Here is a 17,753-nt window from a genome sequence, read left to right on the forward strand (position 1 = left end):
GCTTCAAGTTTTGTTTCTATTTCAGAAGGCAAGAGGGAGGAAAAAAATAAAGCATCTGAAGAGATAATTCAATTCATCAGATCCATCCGGTGATACATTTTGAATACAGAGAGGGTGCCAGCTTTTGTTGAGCAATGATTTGTTGGTAGTGGATGAAAGGCAAATCCCACGCTGGTTTTATTAGCTCCAGTGAAACTTTAGTCCGGTGGACTATAAACTCACTGAAACAGGCAGGTTCTGTGGCCGAAAAGAGTATTCTTCTTGAGAAAGTGTTCCTCTGTAGATTTAATGGGATATAGTAACAACAGAAATTGCTGTTTCTGCCAGCCTAACTCACTGCTGACAAAGTGCGTCACAAAGGCCTTTTTTATGGGTCAGTGGAACAGATGAGCTTTTGGGCATCTGGTGGGAATTTGAAAGAGGTTTGGAGGATTTGAAAGAGCTTTTTGTCTATGGTTTATAAACTGTCCCTTAAAATGTTTATACTTATTATACCTCATATATGTAGAAAATCAGAAAGGAATGTTATCACATATTAAAATTAGTCCAGTACTATTTAAAGGGAATTTTAATAGGTATTTCTGTCAATAATGGGCTTTTTCCCTGAGTTGCCAATCCTTGTTTGACTCTAGACTGTATTTTATATTGCAAAGTACAGAAATTATTTCCACTAGTCAGATACAAGGAGTCTTGCACTGTGACTGAGAAATACGGTACATAATTATGGCCAACCATTTTGTACTGTCCCTATTCTTGAATGCCAGATATTGTACACCTTGTTTTAGTAGCTATTCAGTATGCAAATCCCTGCTTTCCAATTCATTATTGCCTTCAGCACTCATTATCTAATCATCTTTCCACACTACACACTGAATGAACAGAAGCATATTTCAAAGCACAGCGTAAAATTTTTCTAATGCATCTAGCTGAATAAACTTATGTGACTGCCCTCAACAGATCAATAAATGCCTTGCTAAAGATTTAGGGAGTGAATGGTAGGAGCTTCTGGCAAAAACACAATTAGTAGTTAATGGTAAGCCTGTAATGCAAATATACCCTTATCAACTCAACTTTGATTGATTCACCTGATAAGAGAACAAAACATTATAAATTCAAATTATAATTCAAGAATATCTCCTTATCAGGTTTTTCTGTGTATGAACCATTTAAAGGTCTTTCTTTTAGGCCAGGAATATACAAATTAGAACAAACTGCACCTGAAATTTATGTGTCATGGTGAAAAGTCAGTACTTCATGTACAGGGAGTATTTTTGAATTGTTACCTAGAAATAGACTTGCATTCAGTAGGAAAAAAAATCTTGACACTGTGTACATTTCAAAAATTTTAAGGGCAACAACTTGACTTTAGAGACATGTACTTAATGTCTAATCCTTCATTTTCTGTTTAGGCTCCAAAGAAGCACTTGCAAAATGGAATTATTCGTGGATACCAGATAGGCTATCGAGAGTACAGTGCAGGGGGAAATTTCCAGTTCAACATCATCAGTATCGATACCACTGGGGACAGTGAAGTTTATACGCTGAATAACCTGAAAAAATTCACCCAGTATGGCATGGTAGTCCAGGCTTGTAACCGGGCTGGAATAGGACCTTCTTCTCAGGAAATCATCACTACTACTCTTGAGGATGGTAGGTCCTTGGCAAACAGCTATCATGGGGCATATTATTATTTCTTTATTTCTTTTTACCTTGTCACATTTATTGCTCGCTTAGTGATAATTATAGTGGGAATAATAGAAGACCAGACTTCACAGGTGTTAGATACAATAGGCAGCTGGATGGGAACAGACTGGCCAATAAGCACGAACAATTTTCATTGCAAGAGATGCAGAATCATCCAGGTAAATAAATACAACTCTACTAATATGATATATCCTGCTGTGAATTATAATGACTAAGACCATAGCTTTCATTAAAAAGCCTATTGCTCTGGTGTTTAAATATTTGCAAATTTTGTGATCTCATCATAGCTTCATAGTGATCTCATAGTTTTGAGATGCCAAGAAGTAAAACTCTGAAAGGTGAAGTGATACTGGTAATTTTGTTGGCTTTTTTTTGTTTTCAAATGAATCCGCTATGAAGCCTAGAGCTCTTGTACTGCACTACCCCTTATCTTGTCAGCCCAAAGAGAGATATGTGTTTTTTTCAAGGATATCCAAACTAATGAGAGAAAAATCGTTTTTATTTCAGACAAAATTCAACCTGTCTAATCCAAGGAACAATTTAGGTTTAGGTTGGGTTTTTTTTTTCAAACTGCATGAAAAGTACTTCTCAAACAATGAGAGGGAGTCCTCTAGTGGAAAAAGAGAACGATTCCATATCCAAAAAATGGCCTAATATTTTAGAGGAGTATAAAAGCAAATAATAATCCTAAAGGATAGTGTAGATCAGATTTTCAGCTACTGTAAATTGGTGTCAGTGTACTGAAGTCAGTGCCAGCTAGGAATCTGACTTTTTTACGTAGGGGAAATGGAGCAGCACACATCTAAAATTCTCAAGAGCTACAGATTTTGAGGCATATGCTTCATGGAAGACTGGTGTTTTTCATTTACTCTAAATGTTTCTAGGCCTAGACAGATCACTGCAAGACCTCAGAAAGCAGTATACTCACACACGCATATATTTTATATTATAATAAATAGTATTTTTTTTTACTTTAGAAACCATCATGCTTACTATTCCTGGCAACAGTTTTTTTGGTCATTGCTCAGCTTTGGGTCCCTCTCAGAATTAAAGATGTCATGACCTTTAAAAGCAATGCCAGATACTAATACTGCTGCATTGCTTTGACACTAAATGGCCAACAGAAAATGCCTTAGATTTGGCTGACTTCTTCCAATTTTTCTAAATGTCAGTCAATATATTTTGTGAACATTTTTTCCAATATTTTTTAAAGAAGTGCCCACCTTTCCCCACCACCAATTTTAATGGGACATTAAAATTGTCCAGAAAGATGGCAATTTGGCTGCAAACTTTAAAAAATATGTTTAAGCTGCTTACAGAATATTCTGCATATTTCAGCACTAGAACACATTTCCCTTTCGAAACAAGCAACAAAAAAACTATTTAAAGACTAGTCGGCAAGTGGGGAAGCTGTGCATCAAAAGTCATTCCAGGGAAACCAGCTGCACTTGCAGAAACACCTGGATTGTAGCAAGAATAAAAGTTTTGCATTGTTAACAGTGTATAACTACTAATTAAACAACCTGTGGTGGGATAGCAATGAAAATTGAAAGGGTAGCTGAAGACTAAACATTGAGTTGTGTTCATCGGGTTAAAAATGGTGAATATCTTATTCCAGTGCCCAGCTGCCCTCCAGGAAACGTGCAAGCCACTGCCACATCACCAGAAACCATCTCTATTTCTTGGTCAACGTTGGCGAAAGAAACTCTGAATGGGATTCTGCAAGGATTCAGGGTTATCTACTGGGCCAATCTCTTGGACGGAGGTGAGACGAATCAAGCTATTACCAAGTAACAAGCCATATGTGGCGTTTATATCATTTACTCTCTGCTGTGAAGGCATTGTACTTCCTTTTCTCTTTGGTTTAGAGAAAGCTTCACCTACCTGTGAAGGCAGCCATTTTCTGTAGAGCTCTAACAGAGTAGAAGGTACTGCAGAGCTGCCTGGAGGGGCCCTCAGGGAAGGCATCCACCATGGGTTTGCAACACTCCATAGACGTACCATAGTACCCAAAATGACCTGAGGAAATTTCATCTCAGTTACAAAGTCCAGCAGGTTTCTTTTATAAAGAATGATGATATGAACCTAAAACATGCCTGCCCAAACCTGTATTTTATTTTAGTTTGGTTGGTTATCTGTTTGCTTAGCTAGTTGCCTACTTGAGAGGTTATAGCTTATTTTTTGACAGAATGCATTTCATCTTCGTAGCTGAGAGCAAAAGAAAGAAACATATTTGGAAAAAGCTTGTTATTTTCATGCCAGCCTCTTCCGTTGTGCTTATGGTTTGTACTCTTAGCATAATTCCTAGGGAAACAGACTCCTGAGCAGAGAATGAGTGAAATGATCAAAGGAGAAATTAGATACCTTACTAATCTCCAATTTGTCACATGATGATAATTCTAGGTATGGTCCTTTCTTGTAAATTAAATAGTAGTACGTTCGAGATGCACATGCCTTTATTCCTATTTGCCCTGCTGAATTTTCACAGCTCTAGAACAATGAGCTGTCTCCCTTCTTTCGTTTTCATCCATCAGGATCATTGTTCACTCTAATACGCAACTGTCTTGCAAATCCTGGCCTCTTAGTGTGGCAAGGGGAACTCGGAGTGGAAATGTAACCCGGAGGGCCATTGTTATTGCTGGTAATGTTAGAGTCAAAAATGTTTGGAAATAAACCACCAATTCCTTTGTACATTTAAAAATAAAGATAAAAATGTATGAGAAGCATACATAAAAATGTAGACATGATGGACATAAAATTAAACGTTTTCAGTGATGCCTGTAGCCTTTGGATCACATCCTATGTGAATACTATCACTGCACATCTAAGTGCCTATGTGATGTCCTACAACATGATGAAAAAAGGTGATCTTCATGCAGTGCTTAAAATTGGAATTTCTTCATTTCTTCAGCTTCATTTTCTGCCCTAAATATGTTTAAAATTTTTTTGCTGTATGGGTTGTACTTCTTAGCTTGCTGCAAAAAAAAGATGCATATGAAGTGCATCATCTTTCTGCCAGTAAATCTGATTTTACTGCGTTTAACTCTATTGTTAGCTGGTATTACTGCCATCAAGTGCTTTGCAGCAGCACTTGCATATTTTAAAATATAGAGGACTTTTTCTTGTTTTTCCTTATGAGAAATGGTCTTTCTCAAAACCAGAAAATCTTTATGAAGATAACTGACCTTCTTATTTTTGCTTTAGGGGATGTTTTGCAATAATCTCTTCTTGTTATCTATTCTTTATGAAAAATCTTATTACTTGTAGAAATTTTCAATTCTTTTCCAAGTATTTAAAAAAAATGCAAAAAAAAAAAGTTGGAAAATGAAACCTGGGTCTGCTTTGAATAGTAAGAAGTCAGGACACAAAGGAATTTATTTTAATTTATTATAATTCATTGCTGTTTTATAGTAATGAAGCATTACTTCTCTGGTACACTCTTTAATCCCTAAGTTTTCCACAGTAGATATCAATAGCTGGGAGAAGACTGTACTTGGCAATAACTCAATTTCCTTTTTATTCTATAGAGCTAGGAGAAATAAAGAATGTCACTACTACACAGCCATCACTAGAGCTTGATGGCCTGGAAAAATACACCAACTACAGCATTCAGGTGTTGGCTTTTACACGAGCTGGAGATGGAGTGAGAAGTGAACAAATTTTCACCCGCACTAAAGAAGATGGTAAGGAGTAAAACATTTTCCATTCCCACTTCCACAAAATGTTTATATGTCTCAGGCTTTCAAAATAGTGCAAATATTGTACACAAACATGCAGAGTGAGATTTCTATCTGGAGGTCTTGAGTTAGGAGCACATGAAGAGGAGTATGCGCCCACAGATTTGAAAACAGTCTGACTGTTTCCAAGACTCCAGCTCAGGTGAGTCAGAAATTTGTAGGTAACACTAATGATCTGAGCAAGTTTGTCTTTTTTTTTTTTTTTTCCCCTCCCAAATACTTCAGGACCTTATTTGAGAATTTTGAGAGGGTTTGAGTTAATTCTTTCCAAGTGACTGGTAATGGGGAAAGGAGGAGATGCTATTCTGGGATGATCTCATATAACTTATATGCTTCTAAAAAGATTTTTTTCAGTATATTTAAAAAAAAAAAAAATCATCCAAAAACCTCTTCCCTCAAAAGCAAAATGAAGAACAAAATTCTCTTGCCTTTGTTCATAGACCAAAGCACAGAAAATTCAAGTTCTAATGCTGAAAGTTTAAGAAACTTTTAATCACACACAGATGAAATTTCATAATCACTTTCTTGTAACTTTAACTATGGAAATCACTTCAGGTTGCCTCAGTAGGATGCCACATACTGATCTATTTCTCAAGGACTAGAATTTCAAATTCAGGGGAAGATTTGACCCTAACCTGTTTAATGCCCTGAAAACCCCATGAAATGTACAAATACATCTTTAGATCCCTAAACACTTTTGAAAATTTGGATCAAGAATTTTTTGGCAGAAATAAAAATGCACACAGTCCTAGCAATGAAGTTACTTGAATATTTGATGGGTAAATTCTCCTGTGAGTTATGCAGTGTTTTTTCAAGGAAATTAGTGAATGGATTTTTCTTTATTACCTATCCAGTTTACTGGTCATTCATGTATATATGAATATATTTGTCAATTTTTTTATTTGTAATGAGATTTACAAAAGTGCCAAGAGAGTAGGTTCAGTAGATTAACTGACTTGATGAATGTTTGGCCTTTTTTTGCCAATAAAAAAAATGACCTGATAAATGTTATTGATTTTTTCCAATAAAATATTAAGGCACTCATTCTAAAATTTACATACCTTGTAAGGGCACCTGGCCCCAACTGTAGTTGTATCCAGGGGATGTAGCATAGATGAAAGTTGGACTTCTAAAATTTTCTCTTACATTATCAAATGAGTTATTTGTTGCTTGTTCTATTTTCTTATGCTTAATACTTTCCATTACTTTGATGAAAGTTGAAGTAACAGCAAAAAAGAGTAAGTGAATGTCTTATACCTGAGAAATGTGAGGAGATTTAGGCATATAGCAACATTGCTTAACGTAGGTCTACTTCCTGGTCTTGCTAGATATAGATCTTGCTTGAGATCCTGCATCGCCTTGCAGTACTGACTCTGCTTAAAACAGTCTTAGGGTACCGCACCTGGTCTGAAACTGTCAAGGACAATTTGCTCAGCTATAGACTTCTGTGTCTTAAACACTGAACATTAGGTCATTCTGATCCCACCCTAAATTCCTTTAACAATTACTTTGGAGCACCTAAGTCCTGAGTCAGATGCTCTTGAGACACCCCATGCTTGGAGGTAGATGGCTTTATTTCAAAGAAAAATAAAAAAAAAATAAGAGAACTGCAAGATTACCTGCTGCATTTTCAAGTTACTTTTTGTCAACTAGATACCAGCATGGCAACTTTTCCCTGAATACTCTCTGAACGCAAAGGCTTTCACCCCCAGAGCCTTGGGACTGGGACTTCAACCACCAGCAGACAGGGGGATTGTCCCACGCTGCTCCAGGAGCCCAGGGACAGGCTGGTCTTGGGGTGATACAGTTCATGTCAGAGGACCCCTGAGGAAGAATGTGCACCCCAGCAAGAATGTGCTTGCTGGTCTTATGCCTTTGAGCAACATTGCAGTCTGCTGCCTTATATGCCAAACTGGCCAGCCAGTCCAATGTTGGGAAACAATAAGGAGCATTCTTCCAGAAATCCCCGAAAAGCCAACCTGTAGAGACAACCCCCGGCTTCTGGGTCAGCACTTCATGGTGCATATGCCAGAGAAGTCATAATGGCTGTTCGGGAATGCCAGGCACTGGTTTCTGTTGAGTTAAAAAATTGATGGGAGCTGCAAGCTACCAAAACTTGCCTGGGCACGGATAACATTTTGTCTCTGTGTGAGGTTCCTTCAGCTTTTGGAACTGATCAGATGGCAGAAGTGGTGCCAGCAGTACCTCTGTCCCTCACTGGGGACAATAAAAACATGAGGTACTGCTCATGAAACGTTGCTGACTCCTCACCAAGACCATTCCCCTGCTCTAAAGAGGATCAGATACCTCTCAGTCATTGCTGATGTTTACTAACCTTTTCTGCAGTTTGCAGTGATGAGGACCCCATAGCCTCCCTAAGTATCCCGTACCAGCTAAGGATCCCCCATAATGCAATCTCTTTTGCTGCAAAGTGGGTTGAGCACTTCCTTCCACCCCGCTGTCCAGGGAGACCGATGGATAACTTGCTGCTTTATAACAGTATTTCCTACGTGAAGTGTTACTGTGCCCATTACTCCTTCCCCTGACACGTACACCCATCCATCTCCTGTAACCTATCTCCAGTTTGCAACTGTTCTGAAACATCGGAAGCTGCAAATATTTTCTTTTTTTTTCCTTCTTTCTTTTTTTCTTTTTTTTCCCCCTTAACCCACCTTTTCCTAGTTTGCTTCTCTGTAATTCTTGGTGGCCCTTTGCTCTCTCTTTCTGAGAACAGACAGGCCCTGAGATGTGGGAAACACATATACTCAGACCTTGCTTCGCTGCTGTGCAAAGGCTCATCTCTCATCTTTAATTCTCCTGGCAGCTGAGCAATAATTCACCCCAAGGCAGCATGACTAACCTTTTCAGAGGTTTTCTGATGCCTCACAGTGGTTCCACTCATTAAATCTTTTGTCCAGAAAGCTAAACTGAAAGGTGTTCCAGAAAATACAATGATTTCATGTTTTGCTTCTGCTTCACAACTTTTTATTAAAGGTAGTAGAGGTTTAGAGTGGAATATATAAAGGCCTGCAGTTAAACATAAGCCAAACCCAAAGTTCTGGGTCTAAACATCCTAAAGGCTGTGGAAATTAAATGGGAAAAGAGTATTCACATTGCCAAAATAAATGCATCGAACAGGTGCCTCATTCCTCAGAAGAACAGACATTTCTTCTGTAATTTTCTAAGGAAAAGTCTCCTGTAGGGGATTATTCAGTGGGACTAATTTCAGTGCACCTAAAAGATCCTGCCCTAAAGTTAGTTTGAACACTCTTTTGGCACGTGAGATAAAAATAATTGCAATCTTAACAGAGCTTAGATCTGGAAACCTTATATCTGTGCTCCCAGACCTTCTCTGGCTAAAATTATGACACGACATATTCCACCCTCCTCTAATAAAATCTGTAAATCTGAGATATTTTTAAGTGACTGCCAAGCCCTCCACATCATTGTTACTATGAGGCCATATCACACCATTAATTCCTTTTTCTTTTTTCATTTCTTTTACATGAGGGGAAACTTTTCTTTGTAAAATCAATAGTGCAGCATGTTCCACTGCTGCTGTTGAAAGGCAGATCGTGGCCTCCTGTGATTTCTCTGTTGGTGTTCAGCTAGAGTCATCAGGCCAAAATTTCTTTAGCAGGCTTGAAGTCTCCAATGTGGCAAAATAAGAGTAAGCCAGGGACTGAAGTAGTCAGCCGGGATGAAATGAGTTGAGGCTTTGATTTCTTGTAATGTTTGATACTGATTTTAGACACCAGAGGTCAGACACTGCTGCTGATTAGCTTAGGAAATGGGAACAGCTCTAGCAAATAATAGGAAATATAATAGGAAATGAGCTTTCCTTTCAATGTGATCGTATTTATGAGTTTTGTCTGTCTTTTTTTTCTCCCATTAGCCTTCAGAAGAAGAAACTGCTCTTCTTGAAGTTCCTTGTGGCAGAAAAATAAGTCAAGCAGAAATGTCCAATTTTTAAGAATTCATTGTGGTTTTGTCCCCTACCCTTTCCACTTCACAGTTTCTAATAAGCTGCTTGTACTCTTCACCTGAGGACTTAATTTACTAAATCATTAAAAATTAAAGTAGTTCTTCAAATTCCCTTCCTTGCTGTGTTCAAAGTACAGTGTCAAAAGCTACTCCATTTTGTAGCAATGGGGGGGCAACAAATTCCCTCTCTGGTTCTGTGCTGCAAATGCGATATGAGAAAACTGTAGCTGAGACAATTAATTTGCTCCCCGTACAAGCCTGACACGTGACGCAGCACCTCGGCCGACAGCAGCACCTCTGACCTTGGGCAGAACTGGCCAGTGGAGGACAGAGTCCCCAGAGTCCCCTCCCAGGGAAAGCTGCCTGCATTTGGCAATTTATCCTGGCACGGCTGCTTTTTACTAAGTGTCTGGCAGAGGTTGTTTCTGGGGTTTCCGTGATGCAGGAGAACGCATGTTTCTCTCTCATATCAGTTTCTTTTGAGAAAATGCGTTGTTATACCCAGAGAGCTGTTTGTATAACACAGAAGACTTTGCGTGGTGCAGCAGTGCTGTCCTTCCAGCTCTCCTCTGCCAGGGACGTCGGCGTTCACAGCAAGGGGAAAGCTGCAGCAAGGAAGCAGCAGGGACTAGCTGCAGGGAGGAAGGAGGAATAACACTAAATCCCTTTTGCCAGCGTCAGTTTAAGACTCTGCCTGAATCCAGAGAGATTTTCCTCCTGTCCTTTCTTTCTGGACACCAAGCTTTCTGGTGATTGGCATGAGAGACATGAATGTACAGATACCATTTGACGAAGCTTTATATTTATTCTAAAACTAATAAGCATAAATCCAATCAAGCACACGTTCAGTACTCTTTGGAGCAGAGCTCTGCTTGGGCTCATTCAGCAGGAGAGGATGGCTGTGCAGTTCATCACCTGGGTGCTATGATGGAAAACTGCCCTTAATGACCACTTAATGCATTTTTTTCTATTGTCAGAGATCTCCAATTTTATCTTTTTGACTAACAAAAAGACGTACAGAATAATAAATATTCCCCTTGTGAAAGTGACAGGATTTGATAGAAATGGTGTGATTAATAGGAGGCCAGTTGAGAGTGAATGAGGAGTGGACAGCACATGTGAATGTATTTTGGCTAGTATAGGTCTAAATTGTAGGTGGGATATCTACATGAACGAAGGCACTACCGGCAGCAGTCAGTTTATTTTGTTTCGTTTTTCATAAATATAACAGTCAACAGGATAATCCTGTGTAGTGCAGAATTAAAAACCTGTTACAGAGCAGGCTTCAGTTTTCTGATATATTGATGATACTGCTCTTAAATGCACCACGCTCTGTGCATTTGCCTCCCTGCTGTTCAGTACCATGAAGAAAAATGGTGATAATCTCTCTGTTTATGAAAAGGGGAATGAGAAAGTTCCTGGAGCTCCTCCCCCTTATCTGGCACATCTAAATGCTGTCTCCTGGACTAGTTGTATCAGTATAATTGCCTTCTCTGTGTTAGCATTTCATTTGCACTGTCAAGAATACAAAGTGTTCTCCTCCACATGAAAGCAGCATGCTATTTCCGTGTCTTTCAAAGCCTTGCTAGCTGGAGAATGAGGCCATCTTTAATCTTAAATTTGCCAAATCTGCTCCCTGGAATGTTGCAAAGTTGGCTAGAAGCAGTCTCTGGCTTCTCTGTGCTCAGCCCTGGTTGTCTTCTGGCTTCTTACCATTATTTTATCCCTGGTGACCATGGAAAAAAGAAACTATGGTATTGTGCACATTTAGCTTAGCTTTGCTGGGATCTGTGGGAATCAGTGTGCTAAATAAAGATCCATGGAGAATTCAATAAGACAGCCCAGGTCTCCTGATACTGCTGTCTCACAATAACTGAAGCTAGTAAGGCTACGGGATGCAAAGGCAATGAGAGAAAATACCTTAAGTTAGCGTAGAAGTCTGGGGTCTTTCCTCTCCAAGAAAAGGCAGGCACCATATTCCCCCACCAAAACTTCTTCAGATACTCAAGGAACCCATGGTTAGTAACAAATGTTTCAGTTACTGCTGAGCTAACTCATAATAATCTTGTTTAGGTCCAGGGGATGAGTTTGAACAATGACTTTACCCTCTGGACAGAGGAGAGTGGTGGTCTGTAAGGCATCAGATGACAGTCTGCAGAATTCTTGCTAAGGAAATGTAAACACTTCCCCACACACAGTCATTTCCACATGCACAACCCAGCAAACAAAGACAATGTAGCAAGAAGAGGAGTAATAAATGAACATTCAGAGTAATTTTGGCACCACTGCAAAAACTGTTGCCTGATTCCAACTCCTCTGCAACGAGGTGGAGGGGTCCTTGGATTAGAAAAGCTTCTGAAATTTGACTATATGGCTTCCTGGCTTTCTTTCTAGTCCCTCTTTCTGCTGGTCTGTATACCCGGCAGTAATACAGCAGTGCAATGACAAGTGATGTTTTCCACATATGTCCGTTGACTGGAAAATGCTAGATGAATTCTGAGTTAATCCCTCAACAGTTGACAGCCACAACCAATTATTGTCAGAACCTATCCCTATAGATCACACCCTAATTTAACAATAAATTACTTTAACCTCATACATCTATTTGCAGTGATTTCCAGAAAACATTACTAACCGTAAAGGAATCCTCCTGTGGATTAAGTAATTACCCTGGAGAGCTAGCTTTCACTCTTCAGCAGCGGGAGCAAATAGCATTTCTAATGAGCTGGGTATAAATAACAAGTTGAATGCTGTCAAGCATCAATATTTACTCTTCATTGGATAGAACTGCTAACTGAATTAGCCCCTTTGCAGTAAGGGGCTGGGTTTGCTTGCAATTATAATCATGACATTGTCACGTGTTGCCTTATTAGCTTTCTCAACACACTATAAATAGAAAATGCATATTCAGAAATGTTGCACTGAGTGGTGCCTATCTGTCAGTTTTCTTACATCTTCCAGTAGTACCTGTACAGATATAAAATTGAAGTTCTCCTTATATGCTTTTCCCAACCTGAAGTAGCTAGCCACAAAGCTAAGCAAATTTAGACCCCAGGCTGTCTGGTTTCTCTTTATAGGACAAGTTTTGGACCACCATAATATCTACTTACTTACATGAGGTAGAACAAAGGTTAAGGATCCATCTCCAAAGATCAGCTTGCTGGACAAGGGTTTTTCCATCTGTATTGCACAACTGTTTTCTGTGAAAGTAAAGAAAGATGATCAAGCATTGCAATGCTGGAAATTCTAACATTTTGGTTGTTTTACTTGAAATTAGACAAAAATATTAGATTCCTCATGAACCAAAAGTTCTGTAAAGAACAGAGTCCATCAAAATGTTTCATTTTGTCTTTAATACCATATGTAGTCATTTCCAATACGTTGTATCTATTTTAATAATTTAATGTGAATATTCACCACATGCAGTATTAAAATAGATTTCCAATTATTTATTTTGATAATTTTAAAAATATTCTAAAATATTTTCCTGTTGACAAAAAGTGCAATTTTAGGAATTTCTAAAACAATTTATTCTGGTGTTAAATGTAGTCCTTGCTATATTGTTTAAGTACAAGCTTATGTGTAATGTGATATCCTAGCATGCAGGAATTTTTTCACATTAGTATAAAAGTGTTTCCAAAGTTGGAGAACATTGTACAGTGTAACGTGTGTGAAAAATAACATATGCTCATGAAATTAAAGCCTTTCTCAAAATGCAAGCATGTGAAGAGATACAGTTAAGATAGATTATGTACCAAGATTTTAGCATTTCCTGGCTGAAGTTTCTTCCATGTGGTTTTAGAGGAGTGGGGTTTTTTTCTCTTTCTCTGTGACAGTTTTTGATGGCTTATGTAGATAGCTGCTGTAATTAGAGAAATAGATATGTGTTCACATACTGCAGCGCCAGATAGGGGTCTGAGCTGTTGCGAGCAAGGCTGGGGATAAGGATACTCTGTGGTCATGTCTGCTCACACATCACACCACTAGCTAGACCTGGGTCACGTCAGGCAGCGCTAACTGCACACTACAGCTCATTTGCTCTCCACTTCATTAAATTCACAGCTCTACTGTGTATGTCCATTAAACTGTTCACATGTGTATTATTTATACAGCGAATAATAGTTTGGCATGAGTTATATGTTCAAAATTGACAATTTATAACAACACGTCGTTTGGCAATTTCATTGGCCACTGCCAACCTATCTTCATGCATGCAGGCTGGGGGTGATACTTCACAAAAGTTTAACCATCAGTGGCAGCTTCTGCCTGGGGGCCTCCGAAGCAGAGCCTCTCCCCTCTTAGGGATTGGGCACAACCCTCCAAACCCTCTCCCCTGGTGTGAGCAGCGTGGAGGCTGCTTCCTAACACAGGGTGTCCATCTCGGTCCACAGGGGCACGGTTACCAAAGCAGCACGTTCCCCTTTTCCTTTTTACTCCTCCGTTACACTAGGATGGCTGAGTGCCTGCTTTGGGCCACTCTAACACATCTTGGTTTTCCAGTTCCAGGTCCTCCCGCCGGTGTTAAAGCAGCTGCAGCTTCAGCCTCCACTGTCTTTGTCTCCTGGCTCCCTCCCCTCAAGCTGAACGGCATCATTCGGAAATACACTGTCTTCTGCTCGCACCCCTACCCCACGGTGAGTCCCACAGGGCGACCACAGATGGGCAGCACTGACTTGCGGGGCTGAAACAGTGTGTTTGCAGATATTCAGTGCTTGATGTTCTCTTTGCCACTTCCTTTCCTGCCATTTGTTCCCCCTAAGCAAGCGTGAAGGGGGATCCCAGGGCTACAGGGGTGGCTGAGAGCTGGTTTTGGGTTTTCCCACCCATCAAACTTTTTCACTGTTTAAAACCTATTGCAGAGTGCTGACTTACAAATCATTTCAAAACTCACAGCTGAAGTTGAGTATCCTTTAAGGTTTTTTTTATTTAGAATGTACTCAGTTACCTTTTAGAGGACCAGCAAGAGCCCTGTTGTAGCTGGAGGCATGTATTTATACACCCATACTTAGATGTGTTTTCATCTAAGTTCCGGCCTTTTTGGCTTGAGTATTCATGTGTGAAAGAATATAATGACTTATGAACAAACATACTTGCTTGTGAATAAGCTTATTTATGCCTGGAGTATTTGCCCACTCTAGGTCTACGTGCTATTACTTGCTGAGAAAGTGACAAGAGAAAAATTGAATTTAATAGCAGGTACCTTTCTCCCTTTCTGAATCACAAAGGAATCCAGCTATCTTTAAACACAGGGGCCAGTTGCTCTTTGTAAATACCCATGCATATTTATTTTAATTTACATTGAAAAAAGTGCTTATTTATTTTTTATCTAAGGTTTTGATTTAGTTTTTAGGCAGGACTTCCCATCAAAGGTAGCATTGCAAGTTCCAAAATGCAATCTTAGTATAACAGACAAGGAAAATATTGTTCCAGAAGTAGGAGGAGTTTGACAGGGACATTTCCAAAAGTGCCTCAGGCTTGTTTTCAAAGCTGGCTGAGAGCGAGGAAGGCCTGAGGGTATGTCTGAATGGGACCCTTCAGGCAGACACAGCCTCACCCAAACCTCTCTTCCAGCAAGTGAACTAATTCTGCAGGTAGTCAAGGGGACACAGGGCAAAACACACATGCTCATTGATTGCTATGCTTAAACTGATATGTCCTACTATAAGCAGGATTTATTAGTCACATCCAAAGCCAAAGGTTGGGGATCTTTGCTTCATTTATGTTTGGGGACTACTATCTCCATTAATTTAATAACTGCAGCCATGCAAACCAAACTATCTTGAGCATACCGTTTAAATGTAAACTAGCCAGGGATTTTTCCATCATGGCTCATACGTTTCTATGGCACACAGTGCGTTAAAGAGGTCGGAATTTACAGAACTGGACCTCGCTGTTAGGGCTCTGGTCCCAGTGGGGACCAAGCGCTTCTCTGGGCCGTTGGAGGGAACACCAGGTGGTGCTGCTGGCTCTTGCTAGTTACTTACCATGCACAAAGCTGCAGTGTTTCTTCCTCAGGCTTTGCTAGCAACAACTTTTTGTATGCTTACATCACCAGGAAAATAAACATCCTCAGCTAAATTTTTTTTTCTCTAATATGCAGTTCTCTCATATACAAAATTGTTTTCTTAAGACTGCTTATTGTATGGTTACCTCTCGGAGTACCTCAGTGACGGACCATGACAAGAATAGTTACTTTTTTTGCTACTCTTGGCCTGTACTGAATTTTACTACTATATTTTGGTGGTGTTCATTATGGCATGATGGGGTGGTATCACTGCATACCTTAGCCCAGGGCAGAGGCACTTGGAGGTATTTGTGTTTTCTGTTAATTGTTGATGTGTACATGTATAGTCATCTTGTTACATGCATGAAGGGCTGTATGTGTGTGTGTACATATAAATATATATATACATACATACACATATGTATATATACATGCACAATATATCTGTGAGGACAGTCCCTGTACTACTTCTCACTAGTGTTTTGCAGATCAGCATGAGTTGTGGCTTACAGAGCAAGTCTTCTGTATCAGTCCTGTGTGGCGAGTGAGGCAGTGATCTCACTCAGTGGGCAGTTTCCAGAAGCCAAGTTGGACATCTTTAAATAAGTGTTAAGACCTCAGGACACATTTAATATAGGACACACTCCCCTAACTTTATTTCTAACAAAATGGTTTCCTATCTTTTATTCTTAAAAGACTGTAAAATAAAAAGTTGTTTTATTCAGAGCTAGCTTTGCAGTGAAACAAGCCTGCTGCAGAGGTGCTTGAATGCTAACACTCCTGGGCAGACATGGTCTGTGTCTCCCAAGGAAGTTCTCATGTGATTCACTATTGGCAGAGAAAGAGGTCTTAAATTAGAGTGAGGAGGGGAATAAATAGAAGACCTGTGTCTTTGTCATCTCTTCTACCACCATAAGTAGCAAGTGCTGTAGATGGAGGTATAGAGCCATGAAAACTTCCTGAACAGACTTCTTCCTTCAACCAAAGCCCTGGTTGCAAAATAACTTTGCTAAAAGTCTGTTATTTAAGCAGAAAGGCAAACTCAGTTTTTAAGCATCAGTGAGGAGAAAGAGAAAAGGACAGCGGTAAAGGTAAACTTATGGGAAGGCTATATTCTTTACAGATTGTGTTTTACAAGCAGTATGTGTTTGCTGAGAACAAGTCAATACAGTACTCTTCAGACAGTCTAACAAGACAGTCCTTTACACAAGAACACTGCTTTGGTGTTTAAGTCACCAACAGGAAAACTAATTAACACTGTTGGTCATATTGTGCACGTTTTTATTACAAAGTGCAACCACCATATGACCCTGAGATATTATAAGATGAAGATTTGCTGCCTCTTGCACAGTTCAGTTTGCTTTGCAAGGGCAAAAGCTGTTAAAACTTCTGCTTCCCCTGTACAGAAGGATGCAGACATTTCCTTTTTAAATATTTTGAGTCCTGAGGACAGTATTTGCCTGGGAGGTTTCAAGCCACGAATATGATTAATGTGTGAAAAATAAACATTATTTTCCACTGCAATCTATTCTCTAGCTAAGATAAAGTGCAAACAAGGATCCAATGTCGTACTGTTTAATTGTTTTGCCTCTATTATTGTATAGGCATTATTAAGCAGAACTTTCTCTCTTTTGTTCTGCAAATATAGAAGAAAATACAGAAATGAGACTTAATGGGTCCTTCATTCTTCAAATATAAGAAACAAAACGCACCAGAATTTAAGTTAAAATAATTATCCTCTGTGCTAACTCGCAACCCACATTCCCACAGTTCTTGACCCCACTTAGCCAAGCAGGAGCTGGTTTCTCAAGACAAGACCACCTGAAATGGTCCCACGTTGGCCAGCTTCCTTCTAAGTGTGCTTATCCCCCGCGTACCAGCAGGACGCTCGTCACACTCGTTCTGCCCAGGTCTCAGGGAAGCAACAGGCAGTACTATCAGCTGCAGCACAGGCTGCCATCCCTTCCTGTGAGTGTAGGTTTTCCCAAAGGTGCCGTAGATACTGCACATGGTTTGAAGCCTAGCAAAGAAGCCAGGGTGGTTCAGCTCCTACTTGGCTGTGGGGGGAGCTGCTTTAGGTGGCTGTTCCAGCACCTGCTGCCTTGGGTTGTAGACATGTTTTGCCAGGGCTTTTAAAAGGGCAAGAGAAAATTAGATTTAGGTGATTTCTGAAAAAAACTCCACCAACCTCTGGTTGTATTCAGGTTAGTACACTACATAAGGAGAAATCAATGGGATTAGAGTAAATAAAATTTAGATGGCACGAAGTGCCTGGAAAAGGTCATTGTGTCACAAAGCATGCAATGGCTAGCCAGCCTGGGAAA

At 39.7% G+C, this 17,753-nt stretch overlaps 1 protein-coding gene across 1 annotated transcript in view; it reads left to right on the top strand.

Moving 5' to 3' along the window:
• Nucleotides 1-17,753, top strand: part of DSCAM (DS cell adhesion molecule) — a 412,072-nt gene that overhangs the window by 321,131 nt on the left and 73,188 nt on the right. The window contains exons 18-21 of the mRNA XM_075034798.1: nt 1,410-1,650; nt 3,323-3,469; nt 5,232-5,387; nt 13,926-14,059. Of these exons, the coding sequence (XP_074890899.1) occupies nt 1,410-1,650; nt 3,323-3,469; nt 5,232-5,387; nt 13,926-14,059 (678 nt within the window). The remainder of the gene's footprint in view (nt 1-1,409; nt 1,651-3,322; nt 3,470-5,231; nt 5,388-13,925; nt 14,060-17,753) is intronic.

This window comes from Buteo buteo, chromosome 8 (assembly GCF_964188355.1).
Source record: "Buteo buteo chromosome 8, bButBut1.hap1.1, whole genome shotgun sequence".
Lineage (NCBI taxonomy): Eukaryota > Metazoa > Chordata > Aves > Accipitriformes > Accipitridae > Buteo > Buteo buteo.